This window comes from Mus musculus, chromosome 1, assembly GCF_000001635.26.
Source record: "Mus musculus strain C57BL/6J chromosome 1, GRCm38.p6 C57BL/6J".
Taxonomy (NCBI): Eukaryota; Metazoa; Chordata; class Mammalia; order Rodentia; family Muridae; genus Mus; species Mus musculus.
Window position 1 is genome coordinate 139,730,110 of NC_000067.6, and position 19,870 is coordinate 139,749,979.

Sequence of the window (19,870 nt, forward strand, 5' to 3'; positions counted from 1 at the left end):
AACGCGTCTAATAACACATTACCTGTGTGGGAGAGGGGAAAGGAAGGGAAATGGGGGTGGGGGCAGGATCAGGTATGGAGTGGAACAGAAGAGAAACACATAGGGCCAGGAAAATAATTGGAACCCTGAAGCTTCCTTAAAGTCCCTGAGACCCAGGATGGGAGAGGCTCCCAGGTCTCATTATGGGTGACCTTAAGCAAAAGTACTCTGGGAGGGGGCCACTGGTAAGTGATAACATTTGGGATTTAAATAAAGTAAATTTAAAAAATTAAAAATTTTTTCATTTTATTTTCACTAATGTACAATAACTAAATTACATTGTAAATAAACATTAGCAAAAATGATGCCCTATCTTGGCGCTTCCGTTGTTCTGTTACATCTAATTAAATGAGTGCCAGAGGGGTCGCATGGAACTCCAAAAGAACATAGTCAGCCTGTTGACAAGACTATAGATTGTACCCCACAACGTGAATGCAAGGCTACATCGTGAAAGACACCTATGCATCTCACTTAACATAGCAAAGTTGCACTGTTACCTACATAGGACCTTCACGCCTGAAGGCAACCATCTTTGGTATAGCAAGGTACTTTGCATGCTGTCTTATATATTATGGCTTTCAGGTTAGTATTTTAATGGAATTCCTGAGTGTATAAATTGGGGCTTTGTGTCTATTAGTTTCTTATGCCTTTTCTTCTGCTGTTTTCTCTAAAATTATTTGTTTTGTCACCTCCCAGTGTGTTTGCTTCCATTTTATTATTATTACTCCTTAGAAAACTATTTCCTTTCTCCTGAAATACTGAAAGGGTATAGATCAATGATACAGGAGGTGGAAAGAAACTGGAACAAGTGGAGGGAAGAGAAAACATAATCAGGATATTTTGTGTGAGAAAAAAATCTATTGGCAATGTTAGACGAAAAAAGAACCTTGTTTTAAAAAATCCCATAGCCATAAGAAAATTATGATCACATAAAACATCTTAATATCCTAACAAAATTGATAAAATGATAGGTAAGCAAGATCTCAATTGAAAGATAATTATTTAAAAATGTATCAAAAATATTTAGAGACTACAGAACCTTCCAAACTGAGTCATACACAGATCCCTGCAAAGGCATTATGGGAGGCTGAAGGTCTCATCTCTAGATGTTTTCCCATTGAGGATGTCTACCATGTACTCCTCGGTGTTAATTTACAGTTTCAAAACATGGTCCGAAGATATTGGTGCTGATGATTTTGAAATTAAACTCTGAACACCATCATGCTATCAACTTAACCATTGGGTTTTCAATTCAGTGCTTCTTATTATTTTTTTAATAAAACCCAATTTGATCACCCTGTAAAACTAATACCTGTACCCCTTTCAATTATGTCATTCTCAGACACTAAAATAAATACATGTTAAAAGCCCATCCAAATACCTTTGCATACTGGCTTTCCAATCCACCGGCCATTAATACATGTCACAGTGTCTGAGCCATTCATTTGATAAGGAGATTGACATCTGACTGTCACTTGTTCTCCTGTCCTATATGATTTTTTGTTCTTTCCTCTTATTATGGCATTTTCAATTGTGGGTAAAATGTCACAATCCGTTTCTAAAAAAAAAGTTTGAACATATATGTTTTCAGAAAGTTGCAGAATATAAAATATATGGAATAATAGGTAGCTTCATAGAGAAAAATATAGTAGTAGTTTTCCTATTTTGACTTAGTTATATTGAATTCTTCCATATTTATGAAAATGAATAAAGTAGATATAGAACGCTGATGATCAGAATTCTTGAAAGTTTTACATTGAATTTTATCTCACATTTTCCATGCTTATAGAGTATTTCTACTTTTGTTTTATCAAATGTAAATTACTCATGATTATTATTTCAAAATTTTAGAGCATATGTAATTGCAGTAGCATTGTTGCTAAAACTGTCATTGCAGTGATGACCCTGTTTAGAGGAGCTTGTGTGTTCTGGAAATCTGAGGATTCTGATATCTCAGACTACATGGAACAAAACAATTTAGATAGGCTGAAAGATAAAACTATGTTTTTACCAGTACTGTATTTGACTTCCAGCATCCAGAGCTATGCAGCAAAACCTTCTTATATGCTAGAATTAAGGCTTCATTTCTTAAATGTGCCACATAGAGATTGAATTAGATTATATACTACACAAAGAATGATAATAAAACTATACTTATGCATTTTGGTGGGTCAGACCACTTTCCTCCTTCACATTTAATAAGTGCTGGTCCATCAATTCCAAAGCCTGTAGAACAATGGTATGTAACCTCTTCCCCATGTTGGTAACTCTCTAGCTCAAGAGAAACAGTACCAAGAGGAATTGAAGGTGGAGGTCCACAAGGAAGTCCTGAAAAAGACACAAATGAGAGTAACATAGTTAAAGCATTCCTCATTGCATTAAATTCACTTGTTTGTGTTAGTTCTGTATATAACTGTACTAAAAGGAAATGTTAATAAGCAAAATGTGCCATCAGAAAGAAGGTGGGAAATGCTTCCTAATACCACATTCTGTTGTTTTGCATCTGTTAAACAACAAATTAATAATTATAAAGAATTAATAATCTCAGAAAATACAATATATTGTGGAATGGGTGGGAGGATCATATTCTGAGAAAAAACATTTTGGATTTTAATACTTGGAGGCAAATCAAAATATACAAGAGTGGGTGAATTCTATAGACTTTATATATATCTAAAAATAGAAATGCGAAAGTGAAACTAGATTTCAATAGAAAGAGTACAATCAACTAAAGCAGCATAGATTGAATTATGCAAGTACAAATTCATGATTAAAATATATAAAAGTGTATATGTTCTGATCTAAATGATTCTGTCTCCTGGCTTGGTTGAGAGTAGACTACTGGTAATGATTTGTTTAAAACCACTATTGTGTTTTCATGTCACTCTCACCAACACAGCGAGGTGGAGTGCTCCATTTTCCCATGTAGCAGGCTACCCCATTTTCTTCAGGTATCCTGAAACCATCATCACAGACATAGCTGAATGTAGTTCCATGTTCATGACTGCTGAACTCAATGGATTTTCTCCTTTTTTCAGATGTTCTGGGTAATTTAATAGATCCATGTTCTATTGTAGGGGGCTGGGAACATGGGATTTTTTCTACATGAAGAAATAGTCAAATAAAAATAAAAACTTACATTAGAAAATAAAAACACAGTGTTTTAATTATGTGTCCAGAATATTTATAGTATGGCCTTGTTTTTCAGTACCCATCCCTTCATCTGAGTTCTTTTGGTATAAAGTAAGTCATAGCTACTGACCAATGCAGTGAGGTAATGACTGCCACCTTCCATCTTTGCACATCATTTCTTCTGGGTCCTGAGTTAGGTAATTGTCTTGGCAAAGAACAGATAATTTTTCTCCATCCAAGTATTTCACAGTGGTTTCAATCACTTGGGTATTTGGAATCTGTGGTGGAGGAGGGCAGGATATTTTCCCTTTTCATAGAAAACATAAAAAATCATAGTTCTTACTAAAGACAGTATCTTACATTATGATGTAATAGTTTTTAGTAAATAGTAAATTAGTTATGGCAATGTAAAAATTACCTATATTTTATACATTTCATTTGCAATTTAATATTGTAATTTTTGTTCTCCTTTGAAATTTTTCTCATTTGAATGCAGTTTTATATTATTTTTATAAAACTTGCTTCAATTATTTCTAGACTTTAAGATATCTTAACTGAATTATACACTTAAATATATTATGTTAAGTGTAAGCTAACATGAATATTTCTCCAGAGCTGTCTATGGATATTTGTGATCTAATATGTTGGATTACATTAAAAATCTTCTCATTTCTGTGATAAAATACCTGAAAAGAGAAGCTTAGGAAGGAAGGGGAGGAAGGAAGGAGAAAGAAAAGGAAAGAAGAAGAGAAATAAAGAAAGAAGGAAGAAAATGATGGAAAGAAGAAACAAAGAAAGGAAGGAAAGAAGGGAAGATGGAAGGAAGAAAGCAGGAATTGTTTAAGTTAGCTCATCGTGTAGGAAAACAATGGCATCAGAAATGTGAAGCTGCTGCTAAGATTGAATCTATAGTCAGGATACACAGTCACCTTTCCCTTTGCATTACCTTAGGAATCCGGCCCATAAAATGGTGCCACCTACACATATCGTTCTCCCTCAGTTAACCTAATCTAGAATCGTCCTTACAGATATGCTCAGAAGTGGCTTTCCTAGGAAATTATCAACTCATGAGGTAGAAAATAAGTACTAGTCATCACAATTGATAATCAATTTTACCTTGACTCTTGGTCAATAAGAATATGGAGTATGATCAAAAGTGGTTTATATTATGTTATTCAAAGTTTCAGACAAGTGACCAAGCTCCACCTTCAGACTACTATAATGGCTATTTCCCTTGAGATGCTAATGACCAAGTTCCTTCCTACAGGGGGGAAATGACCCAAGATGAGCTCAAAATCTCACCAATCACTGAGCTTGTTCCCATACCTTGATTTAAAAAAAAATCCCACCAATCCCAAGGTGCCCTTGAAAGCATATGCACCTCCCTAGGCCCCCAGAATATCCTATGCAAATCAAACTCCTGCTAAGTCTTTGCTGCTTCAACCTGGAGCAGACACAGCTTTCTCAAGTCTTTTTAAATAAAGCTCTTGTGTGAGGTTTGCTATTTGTGCTGTGACTTTGTACTTTTCCTTGGCTCCTTGCTGCCAGTGTATCTTTCCCTTCAGCGCTTTCACACCTGCACTGGGAAACTAAGAGCTGCAGCACCTCCATTGGGGAAGTATTTCCCTTCAGAGCTGTAACACAATTCCTATATAACCCAGACTGGTCTGTATTTCAAGAAATGTCCTACTTCTACCTCCCAAGACATCTTGACAGGGGTAGACATCCACATTTGAGTGGACCTTTGAATCTGCAAATCAAATTTCTCAGTATCTGCTACTAGTTTTTTTAAAAAAAATGTTTTTTTTTTTCAATTTTATTGTCGTTTATCCTCTGCCCTCGTACTGTTCAAGGTTTCCTTTTTATTTCTATTACGTCAGAAATCCTGCCCATAAAATGGTGCGACCTACACATATAGTGGATCGTTCCCCCTCAGTTAATCTAAACTAGAATCGTCTTTACAGACATGCTCAGAAGTGGTTTTCATAGGAAGTTGTGGTCTCAGTCAGGTAGAAAATAAATATTAGGCATCACAATTGATAATCAATTTAACATAGACTCTTGGTCAATAAGAATATGGAGTATGATCAAAAGTAGTTTATATTATGTTGTTCAAAATTTCAACTACCCTGGACGTTCTATTTAACCTAAAGTAGCTAGAGATGTGAAAACCGATGGTTCACAACCAGGATAATTTAGTGCTGGTATTAACACCCTTCTGACAAGTTTTCACTAAATCACTAAAAATCAAGACACCTCAGATTCATCTCTCAGATTCAAAACGTGAAAGGGTACTTTCTAATGGTTACTGATAATTTCATTCTTTTATTATATTTCTGTTTAAGTAGAGTGGAATTATTAGAAATAAATCAACACTGTGTAGTAAATACCTTTCTCTACATTATTTGAACAACTAGCTAGCCATGCAGGAAAGAAAAACAATTAATATCTTAATAGTACAATCAAAATAGTAGCAGCAATGATAAAATAACAGAGACAACAAGTGTACTCCATAACACTCATGTAGTAGGTTTAATTTTGTAATGGCATGAAAATACTTTCTGTGAAATTTAGTCTTTGAAAAATATTTAAAATATCAAATGAAGCAGGGCCTCCATAACAACAGTGATAATACAAATAGGGAAGCAGAAATAGTAGTAGAATGCCTCTGTTGTCTACTGACGTGGAATGGAAGGTGTCAAATAAACCGAAATTTTCCAGGTAAGCTGATTACTAGAAGAGTTAAATAAATTGTTAGGTTGACAGATCACACAATCATACTGAATGGCATGATGATTTAGCATAGGCATAGGAATAACATAGCACATTTGTTGTGGTACAATTATCATATGTAGTGGAGCTCTAAGAATAAGGGACCATATGACACATAGGTAAAGCCATGTTGATTAGGTTTGTTTGTGTGTTTTACAATTCAGGTAAAAAACAAACATGAGACTGTAATTACAAACTTTTTTTTTTCAGAAAATATGTTAGAAGATAATATCTTCATATATGGCAGGGTACCTGAACTCATGAAATCTCAAATGTGTGGTCACCTAACAAGATATGCATATTGACAATACCAACTGAAATATTAGTATGGATAGAGAAAATGCTATACGGCCATTCTCCTAAATGAAGAGCTACAGGAAATTAATGGAGGTCTACACTGGAATAATCAGTCTTCTCTCTGGATGAGAGAGCCAACAAATAAGTTATCCAATCCCATGAACTTAGTCCTGAGCTCATAGCCATAGAAGAAACACTTAATGGACTCATCAGGTTTAATTTACATATACAAGTTTTATATGTAATATATCAAGAAGAGGTCATAAAATGGATATTAAATTGGAGGGACACAAGAGGAGTTGAGTTGGAGAGAGAAAAGGGAGAGGTAGAAATAATATGAATAGGATTTCATATATAAAATTCTAGGAAAATTTTATTAAGGAAATAAAGACACTACTACTATAGTTGAAAATGCTAGGACACTCAGACAGTGCCAATAAGCACTTACTTATACAGTTTGGTTCAGGATTCCATTTTCCATTGATACAGATGGAGTGTTCATACTCCTGCTTGTCTCTACATTTGTAATACATGGTGGAGTTATGCTGAAATTCTTTTCTTTTTGGTTTAATTGCTTCTATGTCAGTTGACTTCAGCACTCTACACTTCTCCAGTTGGTCTGTTGCTATATGAAAATATTTCCATGAAAATAAAAACACGTAATGAGTGAGTGAGCTACTACATTAAATATATATATATACAATAAATGTACTATGAAACTATGTCTTAATACACTAAATTCTGCCAAACAAAATGCTGAGATTCACCGTGCAGAAGTGGCCTATGTGTGGAAATGGGATATCATGTCCACTCTTTTATGTCTCAGCAAAAATTTGTGTCATGAAGGGACTTGGTACTAGGCAACTACAAAAGCATAAAAGAAATCACTGTCTCAGATGCTGTATATAAGATATGATTATGACATGATCAGCTCAGGTCATAGCCTTAAAAGCTGAAAATGTTCAAATTCATTACTCTCCCATTTTTTTCATAACGGTAAAATGTTAAAATTTTCAAAATTAAAAAAAAGGTGGGGATAGGATGTAGAAATTTTCTACTTCACATTTCCTTCTTTGATAAATGTGATACAAGAAAAGAACATTTAAGTTATACTATGTAGAATATAAATAATTCAAAAAAATTTTTGAGATAATTGGTATAAGAAAATAGATGCTTTTAGTCACCATCTGTCTCCTTTATATTCCCTTCATTTGAGTCTATAATAAATACTTTCATATTCTAGACTATTCTATAAAACAGAAATATTAAGTTATAGTAATAAATTGTTCTAGTTGTGTTATGAGTTAAGTAAGTACTATATATTTGGGCTTTTTAGTATGTTATTTATTTTAATTATTTGGTGTAAATGAGAGTCTGCTTTTAATTTAACATTTTAGTACAGGCCCTGGATAACATTTGTTAATAATTTTAAATCTAGAGTGAAATAAACATAGTGCAAATAAAAGTAAATAATTCGAACAAATTGTATAACATTTAAAATGTTGATGAGAGTTCTGCGAGAACTAAACATCCCTGAGAATCAGCCCCTTCCTAAAAATTGGTCCACCAAAGAGAGATACTGATGTTCTGTGAAGGAAAAAGAAGGTCAAAGGGGCATGGTGGCTATGTGGTTGATTTGCTTCTGAGTCTATTAGTCATCAAGAGAAAGCTAAGGATATGCAAAAAGGTAATGTATACAGTCAAGGTAAAAATATTTGACTCATAACATTAAGTTTGTAGCCCAGCAAGACATAACTGGAGAGAGTCATATTAAGGTGGCTACAGGCAGATTAAGCAAACTAAACCTCTGATATCTGAATGAATAATAAAGTAGAATAGAGCATAGAAAAATAAGTATAGAATATAAAAAAGAATTATTTTTATATGATATTATGCCTGATTTTCTCCATATGAAATTAGCTGTTAGACAGTTTTAAAGCAATGATGAAGATGACTTTGACAAAATGTGTTTGTTGAGCAAAAATTTATTAGGATTAATATGCAGTAGAGGTATTTGTTTACATGACAAATTAGTACGAAGTTTGGATGTCTGGACATGGATAACAGGTCATTAAATAACACAAGTATAGGTACTCTATACAAAGGTGCTCCGTGTTTCCCTGGCATTAACAATTACCCAAAACTCCAATAAATATTAAAAACTGGATACCAGGGACCATGCTTAAAAAATGACCAAGATCATGCTAAGAAAACCTTCCATTTCAGAGAAAATAGAATGTAGACAGCAAGATGATTTCAGCTACTCATTAAAATTGAATCACCAAAAGAACACAGTGAATCAGTGCAGAATGATAAGTGGGACAAGGTTTCCCATCCAATCCCTGGTATCTACAGCTGCTAGCAAGGCAGATGGTTCCAGCTCCAGAACATTGACTTTAGAATGCAGCCCGTAAAATAAAAACAAGAATTAGAGCTGTGCTTAGGGAGGAAAGTCTGTGATGGAAGTAGGAAATGGGTGATTAGCTGACTTTATTTCTTAGCTTTCCAAGAGTAGAGTCGCATACAATAAAGGCAATGATATTTTTGTGCCATAGTCATATCTACTTGGGTGTTAATATTCACATTTCAGTCACATGAAATTTCATAATTAACAACTAGACTTATATTAGGGTAATGAACAAAATTTTATAGGTTATATTAATGATTTCTGTTCTTCTGTAAAAATATAGCAAATTATAGACAATGAAAGTTTGGATTCATATTATGTAAGACTAGTTATTTCCAAAAAGATCACTAACTTCAACAGTATACAATAGTAAATATTTCTACAATACAAATATTAAACTTTATAAAGTATCCATTTTATGCACACATACTTACCAACACATTTAGGAAGCTGGGTCCACTTTCCACTAAGGCAAAAAACTGACCCAAGTCCAATCATTGTGAAGGTTTCTGCACAAGTGAACTCCACTGAATCTCCATGGTGGTAGGGAGGGACAGAAAACTTGACAGAGCCATGTTCAAGTTCAGGAATGTCTCCACATGTTCTCTCCTCCTCTGTAGATGTTTCACAAAAATGTACTTATGATCAATGCACCACTTCAAATACAAAATATCTTTGAAGTAGTAATGTTTTTACTTACCAACACATACAGGCAAGGTTGTCCACATCCCATCAACACACTGGATTTTATTGGGTCCCTTCAGTAGGAATCTAGGTTTGCAATCATATCCCACCACCTCACCATGGCTGTATTCAACTCTTTTTGCTCCATTAATTTCCCCATTAGGAATTTCAGGAGGTTGTGCACATGATGCTACTTGACCTGCTGCAGAAATAGTGCATAAATATAAGTGAAACTGTCCATCTCACAGTCTAAAATGTTGGTAAATAAATATAAGTGAAAGTGTTCATTTCACAGTCTAAAATGTTAGGAAATGGAGAAATTTAAAGTTTACTCACCATATCACTTTTTATAAAACTTTTCTAAGTAAATGGTATTTACACTAGATTTACATTTCACAGCTGTAATACATTTGCTGAAATAGCATTCCAAATGTATTGAAGGTGGAAGAATTATTGGTAAACCTGACAGCTTGAAGATACATGCAAATCACTCAGTAATCGTTGTGTTGATTATAATAATTTTCACATTGACTGGTACTATTTTATCATACAGTTATCACACTGTGAAAAACATCAGCACTGTACCTTTTATCTATTTTAATTTGTTTAAAACATGGTATGAATTAATTGAAATCTGCTTTTAGATGTTTGGACATACTCTATGAAATATGAGAGAAGGCCTATGCTATAAAAACACCAGCACTAACAGTAATGCAGACAAAAAGAAAGAAATCTCTTCAGTCTCAGCCATCATGTGTGCATGCGTAACATATTGATAACACATTTAAAGGAGCAAGTTAGCTTGGTATTAACCTCATAAATATGTGGCTGTGTATTGGTCACATAAAACATCTCCTTCATGGATGTCAATTTCCCTGAAGATTTTAATATTATAGACATACTGGATAAATGGGGAACATTAAAAGAAGAGAAACTTCTGATCCTAACTGATCAAGTATAAAACACATACTGACCTTTACATGTAGGGAAACTAGGAGACCATCCAAAGTGGTAGCATTGCACTGAATCTGGCCCAACTCTGTGTCCTGAACGGCAGGAGAATTCCAACAAATCTCCAACTCTGTATTTTTCTTTTCTGGGAGAAACGACTAGTTTTCGGTCTAGAATGGGAACGCTGCATTCTATTTCTTGAAAAGTAAGATAATTAGAATATACAATTAATCATTGATAAGTAGGTTTATCTATCTCAAGTACATTCACAGGAAAGCTTCAGTAACCCTTTTCCGTTGCATACTAGCACTAATATAGCCGCTAAATCAATATGGTATTCTGTGAGAATTATAAGAAATTTAATAATATATTATAGTCAAAACTGATTTAAAAATCAACGTATTTTTACTGGATCTGATTTGCTGCACATAAATATTAATATGAAAGTAATAACTTTCCTATTCTTACAACATAAAGTTGTTTCCCTCAGATTTGAAATTGGTGTCATACAATTACTAAATGACATATTAAAATACTTTCAGTTTAGTATAATGGGAATGTAAAATATATTAAATAATTTCTAATGTTTCTGAAGTCAGGTAAATATAGTTAGTATATTTTGCAATTAAAAAAAACAGAAGAAACATGCACACAACCTTTACATTAAACAATTTGTTATACTTCTAGTTCTAATTGATAATTAATTGTCAATTATTCAGATGCAAATTAAGAATATAAAACATTTTCCAATATGATAAAATTTCTTTCAATTTTTGAAATTGTTGAGTTTTACCCCAATAACTAAGTAAATAAATAAATAATATAAAATAATAACAAATAATAATAAAATAATTTTCTGCCTGAAAATTCCCCTTCTTCTAATGTATAAATTAAAAGTCACAATTTTTAATTAGGGTTATTTATAAAATATAATTGCTGAATTATCAAAACTGAAGGGATGGTATCAGGTGGAATCAGGTGGGGTAGAGTGAGAAAGTTTGGAAGAGATGACTAGAATTTGGGGCATTTCAGGGGCAAGATGGAACCTTAGTTCAATGGAACTCCAAAGAATCTTTGAGGGTATGTCTAGTAAAGACTCCTAGTAGTGGGGTTTAAAGAACCTGAACCAGCCATCTTCTGTAATCAGGCAAGATTTCCAGTAGAGGAATTGGGACACCAATCTAGTTATAAAATATTCAATCTACTATTTGTCCTTCCTGAAAGATATAACTACAGCATTTGTGGGAATGGCCAACAAATGGTTAGTACAGTTTAAGAGCCACGGAGTGAGAGAGAGTCCTGTCTGACACAACCTTGAAGGCCAGCAACCAGAGGCTGGATACCTTAAAAACCTAGATGCCCTACACCTGAGGAATGAATAAAAATGTGGTATATTTAAAAAGTGATATATTACACAGGTTGTTAAAAAAATGTTATCATGAAATTTGCAGGCAAATGATGGAACTAGAAAAAAGAAACCATCCTGAGTGATGCAACCAGACCCGGAAAGACAAAAAATAATATGAATGCTTAAGTAGTTATTAAAGATTAAGTAAAGGATAATCATGATACAGTCCATAGACCAAGTGAGGCTAAGTAAGAAGGTGGGTTAAGTAAGAAGGAGATCACCCTGGGAAGCGGCAATAGAATGAGTTTTGTGGATGAATTGAGGACAGCAGGGAAATATGGTCCACAGAATCAACTAAGGAGGAATCATAGAGGCTACAGAGACTGGAGCTGCAATCAAAGAGCCTGCATGTGTCTGTGCTCCATCCTCTGCATACATAGTGTTGTTTTTCTTGGGCATTTTGTGGGACTCCTAACATTGGAATGGGAAATGTCTCTAATTCTTTTGCTTGCTTTTGAGATCATTATCCTACTTGATTACTTCATCCAGCCTTGACATGAGAATTTGTGTTCAGTCTTATTGCATCTTGTTATGTCATGTTTGGTGGATATCAATGAGAAGCATGCACTTTTCTGAAGGGGAAGGGAGGAGAAATGAGTCTGGTGGAGAAGGGAAGGTGGGAACTGGGAGGAGTCAATGAAGGGAGGCTGCAGTTGGAGTTTATTGTAAGAGAGAAGAATACGTAAAAATAAAAATAAACAAAAGTAAAGAAAACAAAAGAAAAGACGTTTGGATTACTGGAGTTCCTGATGTAAGATATCTAACAGTTTGTTTTTTGCTTTTGTTAGACAGGAATGAAGTGGTCGTTTTACTAGTGTACAATGGTAAAGATGAACAATTGAGGGGAGTAAAACACTTTCTTTTGTTCAGCTGTAGATTCTGTAGATAATTGTAATGCACACCTTTTGGTATCCAACTTTATAAACGCTCCCTTTATCCCCCTTTCTGTGCTGCTAGCAGTAAGAATAAATTAATTTAATCTAAACTTGAATTGAGTCTAAGTGTGTGCTCTTTCCCAGTGGAAAGAATGAATGCCATAATACAACCAGCTATTATTATAGTTTGATTTGTTCTATCCTGTTTATGTATTTTTGCCTCTTTTATACAAAGTATTTAGTAAGGATACCATAATACTCTGTTTTAATGTGAAAAACAATCATTCCTCAGCTACTGTATTTATACAGAGTGTGCCAGCCCATAAATTATGTCTGTAATACCTGTGTGTGTGTGTGTGTGTGTGTGTGTGTGTGTGTGTGTAATATAACACTATCTGATCATATCAGTTCGCATTGCCATCTCAGTCACTCCATTTCCTCTCCTCTGATTCACATTTCCTGTCTGGCCTGGAGATATTGAAAGTCCATGGGAATTTTTTGGGTAACTGTTTCTTTGAGATTAAAATACTCCATCCTTCAGGGGAGTTCCTTAAGCATGGAGGTAAACAACTCAAAATAGCTTCAGGGAGTCCCTGAAAGTGAGCAGATTCAGCAGGCTTCTCCCTACCAGAGTAAACCAGATAGTTAGATTGTTGAGAATCACTCAGACAAGCAAAGCTGCAAGGAAGGAGCTCAGACCACCCTAGATGCAAAAAAGAAAAATGACATCATACCAACTTCCCAGAAGAAGCAGGATCCTACCCAGCACCTGGAAGGTGCTTAGTCAGCTGAGTCACTTGGAAAAAAAAAAAAAACACATTCTTAAACCTATTGTGCTGCCTACCAGTTATGTATTATGCTCATCTGTGTTTTTGTGAGCTGTCAGCCAGAATGGGTAGGCTTTGGGGATATAGCTCTCTATGAGTCATTTCTTCTCTTATAAGAAATCCTGGAGAGCCACAGAGCTCCTGAGGCAGCACCATTTTCGGCTCCAGACAACCGGCCACCTTCGAGTCCAGAGGACAGGTGTCCACCCGGCCCCGGAGGTTTCTGCCTCAGGTTCCGCAGGAGCCATCTCAGTTCCAGGACTCTGCAGCAGGCAGTCTGCAGGTGAGAGTGTGGACTGCAGAGGCTAGCAGCTTCTGGGACAGGCGAGAGCCACAGAGCTCCCGAGGCAGCGCCATTTTTGGCTCCAGACAACTGGCCACCTTCCTGGCCAGAGAACAGGTGTCCACCCAGCCTGGGAGGCATTAGCCTCAGGATCTGCGGAAGACATCTTGGTTCCAGGACTCCGGGGAAAGTAGTCTACACAGGTGAGAGTGTGGACTACTGAAACATTGACTTCTGTGACAGGCCAAAGCAACACAGCTTCTCAGAAAGATCCTGTTTGGGGCTTTCATCTTCGGCCAGGAGGGGGTCCAAATGCCAGATAACTGTGCACCTTCCCTGAAAGAGGAGAGCTTGCCTGCAGAGACTGCTCTGACCACTGAAACTCAGAGGAGAGATCTAGTCTCCCAGGTCTGCTGATAGAGGGTAACAAAATCACCAGAGGAACAATCTCTAAATAGAGACAACTATAACAACTAACGCCAGAGATTACCAGATGGTGAAAGGTAAACAATAAGAATCTAACTAACAGAAACCAGGACCACTCACCATCATCAGAACCCAGCACTCCCACTTCGGCCAAACCAGGGCACCTCAACACACCCGAAAAGCTGGACCTGGATTTAAAAGCATATCTCATGATGATGGTAGAGGACATCAAGAAGGACTTTAATAAGTCACTTAAAGAAATATAGGAGAACACTGCTAAAGAGTTACAAGTCCTTAAAGAAAAACAGGAAAACACAACCAAACAGGTAGAAGTCCTTATAGAAAAACAGGAAAACACATTCAAACAGGTGATGAAAATGAACAAAACCATACTAGACCTAAAAAGGGAAATAGACACAATAAAGAAAACGAAAAGTGAGGCAACGCTGGAGATTGAAAACCTAGGAAAGAAATCTGGAATCATAGACACGAGCATCAGCAGCAGGATACAAGAGATGGAAGAGAGAATCTCAGGTGCAGAAGATTCCATAGAGAACATCAGCACAACAATCAAAGAAAATGGAAAATGCAAAAAGATCCTAACTCAAAACATCCAGGAAATCCAGGACACAATGAGAAGACCAAACCTACGGATAATAGGAGTGGATGAGAATGAAGATTTTCAACTCAAAGGACCAGCATATACCTTCAACAAAATTATAGAAGAAAACTTCACAAATCTAAAGAAAGAGATGCCCATGAACATACAAGAAGCCTACAGAACCCCAAATAGACTGGACCAGAAAAGAAATTCCTCCCGACACATAATAATCAGAACAACAAATGCACTAAATAAAGATAGAATACTAAAAGCAGTAAGGGAAAAAGGTCAAGTAACATATGAAGGCAAGCCTATCAGAATTACACCAGATTTTTCACCAGAGACTATGAAAGCCAGAAGAGCTTGGACAGATGTTATACTGAAACTAAGAGAACACAAATTCCAGCCCAGACTACTATACCCAGCCAAACTCTCAATTACCATAGATGGAGAAACCAAAGTATTCCATGACAAAAACAAATTCACACATTATGTTTCCACGAATCCAGCCCGTCAAAGGATAATAACAGAAAAAAACCAGTACAAGGACGGAAACCACGTCCTAGAAAAAGCAAGAAGATAATTCAACAAACCTAAAAGAAGACAGCCACAAGAACAGAATGCGAACGTTAACAACAAAAATAACGGGAAGCAACAATTACTTTTCCTTAATATCTCTGAATATCAATGGACTCAACTCCCCAATAAAAAGATATAGACTAACAAACTGGCTACACAAACAAGACCCAACACGTTGCTGCCTACAGGAAACTCATCTCAGGGGAAAAGACACTACCTCACAGTAAAAGGCTGGAAAACAATTTTCCAAGCAAATGGTGTGAAGAAACAAGGTGGAGTAGCCATTCTAATATCTAACAAAATGGACTTCCAACCCAAAGTAATCAAAAAAGACAAGGAGGGGCACTTCATACTCATCAAAGGTAAAATCCTCCAAGAGGAACTCTCAATTCTGAATATCTATGCTCCAAATACAAGGGCAGCCACATTCATTAAAGAAACTTTAGTAAAGCTCAAAGCACACACTGCACCTCACACAATAATAGTGGGAGACTTCAACACACCACTTTCACCAATGGACAGGTCATGGAAACAGAAACTAAACAGGGACACAGTGAAACTAACAGAAGTGATGAAACAAATGGACTTAACAGATATCTACAGAACATTTTATCCTAAAACAAAAGGATATACCTTCTTCTCAGCACCTCATGGTACCTTCTCCAAAATTGACCACATAATTGGTCACAAAACAAGCCTCAACATATGCAAAATTATTGAAATTGTCCCATGTATCCTATCAGATCATCATGGGCTAAGGCTGATCTTCAATAGCAAAATAAATAATAGAAAGCCAACATCCACGGGGAAACTGAACAACACTCTTCTCAATGATACCTCAGTCAAGGAAGAAATAAAGAAAGAAATTAAGGACTTTTTGGAGTTTAAAGAAAATGAAGCCACAACATTCCCAAACTTATGGGACACAATGAAAGCATTTCTAAGAGGAACACTCATAGCTCTGAGTGCCTCCAAAAAGAAACTAAAGAGAGCACATATTAGCAGCCTGACAACACAACTAAAAGCGCTAGAACAAAAGGAAGCAAATTCACCCAAGAGGAGTAGAAGGCAGGAAATAAACTCAAGGGTGAAATCAACCAAGTGGAAACAAGAAGAACTATTCAAAGAATCAACCAATCGAGGAACTGGTTCTTTGAGAAAATCAACAAGATAGATAAACCCTTAGCCAGACTCACTAGAGGACACAGGGAATGCATCCTAATTAACAAAATCAGAAATGAAAAGGGAAACATAACAACAGATACTCAAGAAATCCATAACACCATCAGATCCTTCTACAAAAGGCTATACTCAAAAAAACTGGAAAACCTGGATGAAATGGACAAGTTTCTAGACAGATACCAAAGTTAAATCAAGATCAGGTTAATAATCTAAACAGTCCTATATCCCCTAAAGAAATAGAAGCAGTCATTATTAGTCTCCCAACCAAAAAAAGCCCAGGACCAGATGGGTTTAGTGCAGAGTTCTATCAGACCTTCAAAGAAGATCTAATCCCAGTTCTTCACAAACTATTCCACAAAATAGAAACAGAAGGTATTCTACCCAAGTCATTCTATGAAGCCACAATTACTATGATACCTAAACCACAAAAAGACCCAACAAAGATAGAGAACTTCAGACCAATTTCCCTTATGAATATCGATGCAAAAATCCTCAATAAAGTTCTTGCTAACCGAATCCAAGAACACATCAAAACAATCATCTATCCTGACCAAGTAGGTTTCATCCCAGGGATGCAGGGATCGTTCAATATATGGAAATCCATCAACATAACCCAGTATATAAACAAACTCAAAGACAAAAAACACATGATCATCTCGTTAGATGCAGAAAAAGCATTTGACAAAATCCAACATCCATTCATGATAAAAGTCTTGGAAAGATCAGGAATTCAAGGCCCATACCTAAACATGATAAGAGCAATTTACAGCAAACCAGTAGCCAACATCAAAGTAAATGGTGAGAAGCTTGAAGCAATCCCACTAAAATCAGGGGACTAGACAAGGTTGCCCACTTTCTCCCTACCTATTCAACATTGTACTTGAAGTCCTAGCCAGAGCAATTTGACAACAAAAGGAGATCAAGGGGATACAAATTGGAAAGGAAGAAGTCAAAGTATCACTATTTGCAGATGATATGATAGTATATATAAGTGAGCCTAAAAATTCCACCAGAGAACTCCTAAACCTGATAAACAGCTTCGGTGAAGTAGCTGGATATAAAATTAACTCAAACAAGTCAATGGCCTTTCTGTACACAAAGGATAAACAGGCTGAGAAAGAAATTAGGGAAACAACACCCTTCTCAATAGTCACAAATAATATAAAATACCTTGGCGTGACTCTAACTAAGGAAGTGAAAGATCTGTATGATAAGTACTTCAAGTCTCTGAAGAAAGAAATTAAAGAAGATCTCAGAAGATGGAAAGATCTCCCATGCTCATGGATTGGCAGGATCAATATAGTAAAAATGGCTCTCTTGCCAAAAGCAATCTAAAGATTCAATGCAATCCCCATCAAAATTCAAACTCAATTCTTCAACAAATTAGAAAGGGCAATCAGCAGATTTGTCTGGAATAACAAAAAACCTAGGATAGCAAAACTTCTTCTCAAGGATAAAAGAACCTCTGGTGGAATCACCATCCCTGACCTAAAGCTGTACTACAGAGCAATTGTGATAAAAACTGCATGGTACTGGTATAGTGACAGACAAGTAGACCAATGGAACAGAATTGAAGACCCAGAGATGAACCCACACACCTATGGTCACTTGATCTTTGACAAGGGAGCTAAAACCATCCAGTGGAAAAAAGACAGCATTTTCAACAAATGGTGCTGGCACAACTGGCGGTTATCATGTAGAAGAATGAGAATTGATCCATTCCTATCTCTTTGTACTAAAGTCAAATCTAAGTGGATTAAGGAACTCCACATAAAACCAGAGACACTGAAACTTGTAGAGGAGAAAGTAGAGAAAAGTCTGGAAGATATGGGTATAGGGGAAAAATTCCTGAATAGAACAGCAATGGCTTGTGCTGTAAGATCGAGAATTGACAAATGGGACCTAATGAAACTCCAAAGTTTCTGCAAGGCAAAAGACACCGTCAATAAGACAAAAAGACCACCAACAGATTGGGAAAGGATCTTTACCTATCCTAAGTCAGATAGGGGACTAATATCCAACATATATAAAGAACTCAAGAAGGTGGACTTCAGAAAATCAAATAACCCCATTAAAAAATGGGGCTCAGAACTGAACAAAGAATTCTCACCTGAGGAATACCGAATGGCAGAGAAGCACCTGAAAAAATGTTCAACATCCTTAATCATCAGGGAAATGCAAATCAAAACAACCCTGAGATTCCACCTCACACCAGTCAGAATGGCTAAGATCAAAAATTCAGGTTACAGTAGATGCTGGCGAGGATGTGGAGAAAAAGGAACACTCCTCCATTGTTGGTGGGATTGCAAGCTTGTACAACCACTCTGGAAATCAGTCTGGCGGTTTACTCAGAAAACTGGACATACTACTACTGGAGGATCCTGCAACACCTCTCCTGGGCATATATCCAGAAGATGTCACAACCGTTAAGAAGGACATATGCTCCACTATGTTCATAGCAGCCTTATTTATAATAGCCCAGAAGCTAGAAAGAACCCAGATGCCCCTCAACAGAGGAATGGATACAGAAAATGTGGTACATTTACACAATGTAGTACTACTCAGCTATTAAAAAGAATGAATTTATGAAATTCCTAGGCAAATGGATGGACCTGGAGTGCATCATCCTGAGTGAGGAAACCCAATCGCAAAGGAACTCACACAATATGTACTCACTGATAAGTGGATATTAGCCCAGAAACTTAGGATACACAAGATATAAGATACAATTTGCTAAAGGCATGAAACTCAAGAAGAACGAAGACCAAAGTGTGAACACTTTGTCCCTTCCTCGAAATGGGAACAAAACACCCATGGAAGGAGTTACACAGACAAAATTTGCAGCTGTGACGAAAGGATGGACCATCTAGTGATTGCCATATCCAGGAATCCATTCCATAATCAGCTTCCAAACGCTGACACCATTGCATACACTAGCAAGATTTTGTTGTAAGGAACCAGATATAGCTGTCTCTTGTGAGACTATGCCGGGGCCTAGCAAACACAGAAGTGGATGCTCACAGTCAGCTATTGGATGGGTCACACGGCCACCAATGGAGGAGCTAGAGAAAGTACCCAAGGAGCTAAAGGGAACTGCAACCCTATATGTGGAACAGCAATATGAACTAACCAGTATCCCGGAGCTCTTGACTCTAGCTGCATATGTATCAAAAGATGGCCTAGTCAGCCATCACTGGAAAGAGAGGCCCTTTGGACTTGCAAACTTTATATGCCCCAGTACAGAGGAACGCCAGGGCCAAAAACGGTGAGTGGGTGGGTAGGGGATTGGGGGGGTGGGTATGGGGGACCTTTGGGATCGCATTGGAAATGTAAACGAGGAAAATCCTAATAAAAAATATTAAAAAAAGAATTAACTTTTATAGTTTAATCACTCATTTTATATTTGC

The 19,870-nt window shown here is 36.4% G+C and overlaps 1 protein-coding gene across 3 annotated transcripts in view; it reads right to left on the minus strand.

Moving 5' to 3' along the window:
* Positions 1 to 19,870, minus strand: part of Gm4788 (predicted gene 4788) — an 83,321-nt gene that overhangs the window by 32,191 nt on the left and 31,260 nt on the right. Inside the window, exons 6-13 of one of the 3 annotated variants that reach the window (NM_001160303.1) lie at positions 10,306 to 10,479; positions 9,348 to 9,530; positions 9,082 to 9,261; positions 6,689 to 6,865; positions 3,302 to 3,478; positions 2,931 to 3,140; positions 2,194 to 2,367; positions 1,421 to 1,597 (exon numbers count right to left, since the gene is read on the minus strand). In NM_001160303.1, the coding sequence (NP_001153775.1) occupies positions 1,421 to 1,597; positions 2,194 to 2,367; positions 2,931 to 3,140; positions 3,302 to 3,478; positions 6,689 to 6,865; positions 9,082 to 9,261; positions 9,348 to 9,530; positions 10,306 to 10,479 (1,452 nt within the window). Of the gene's footprint in view, positions 1 to 1,420; positions 1,598 to 2,193; positions 2,368 to 2,930; positions 3,141 to 3,301; positions 3,479 to 6,688; positions 6,866 to 9,081; positions 9,262 to 9,347; positions 9,534 to 10,305; positions 10,480 to 19,870 lie in introns of all 3 variants that reach the window. The other 2 variants (NM_001029977.3, NM_001160304.1) reach the window with 2 other exon arrangements.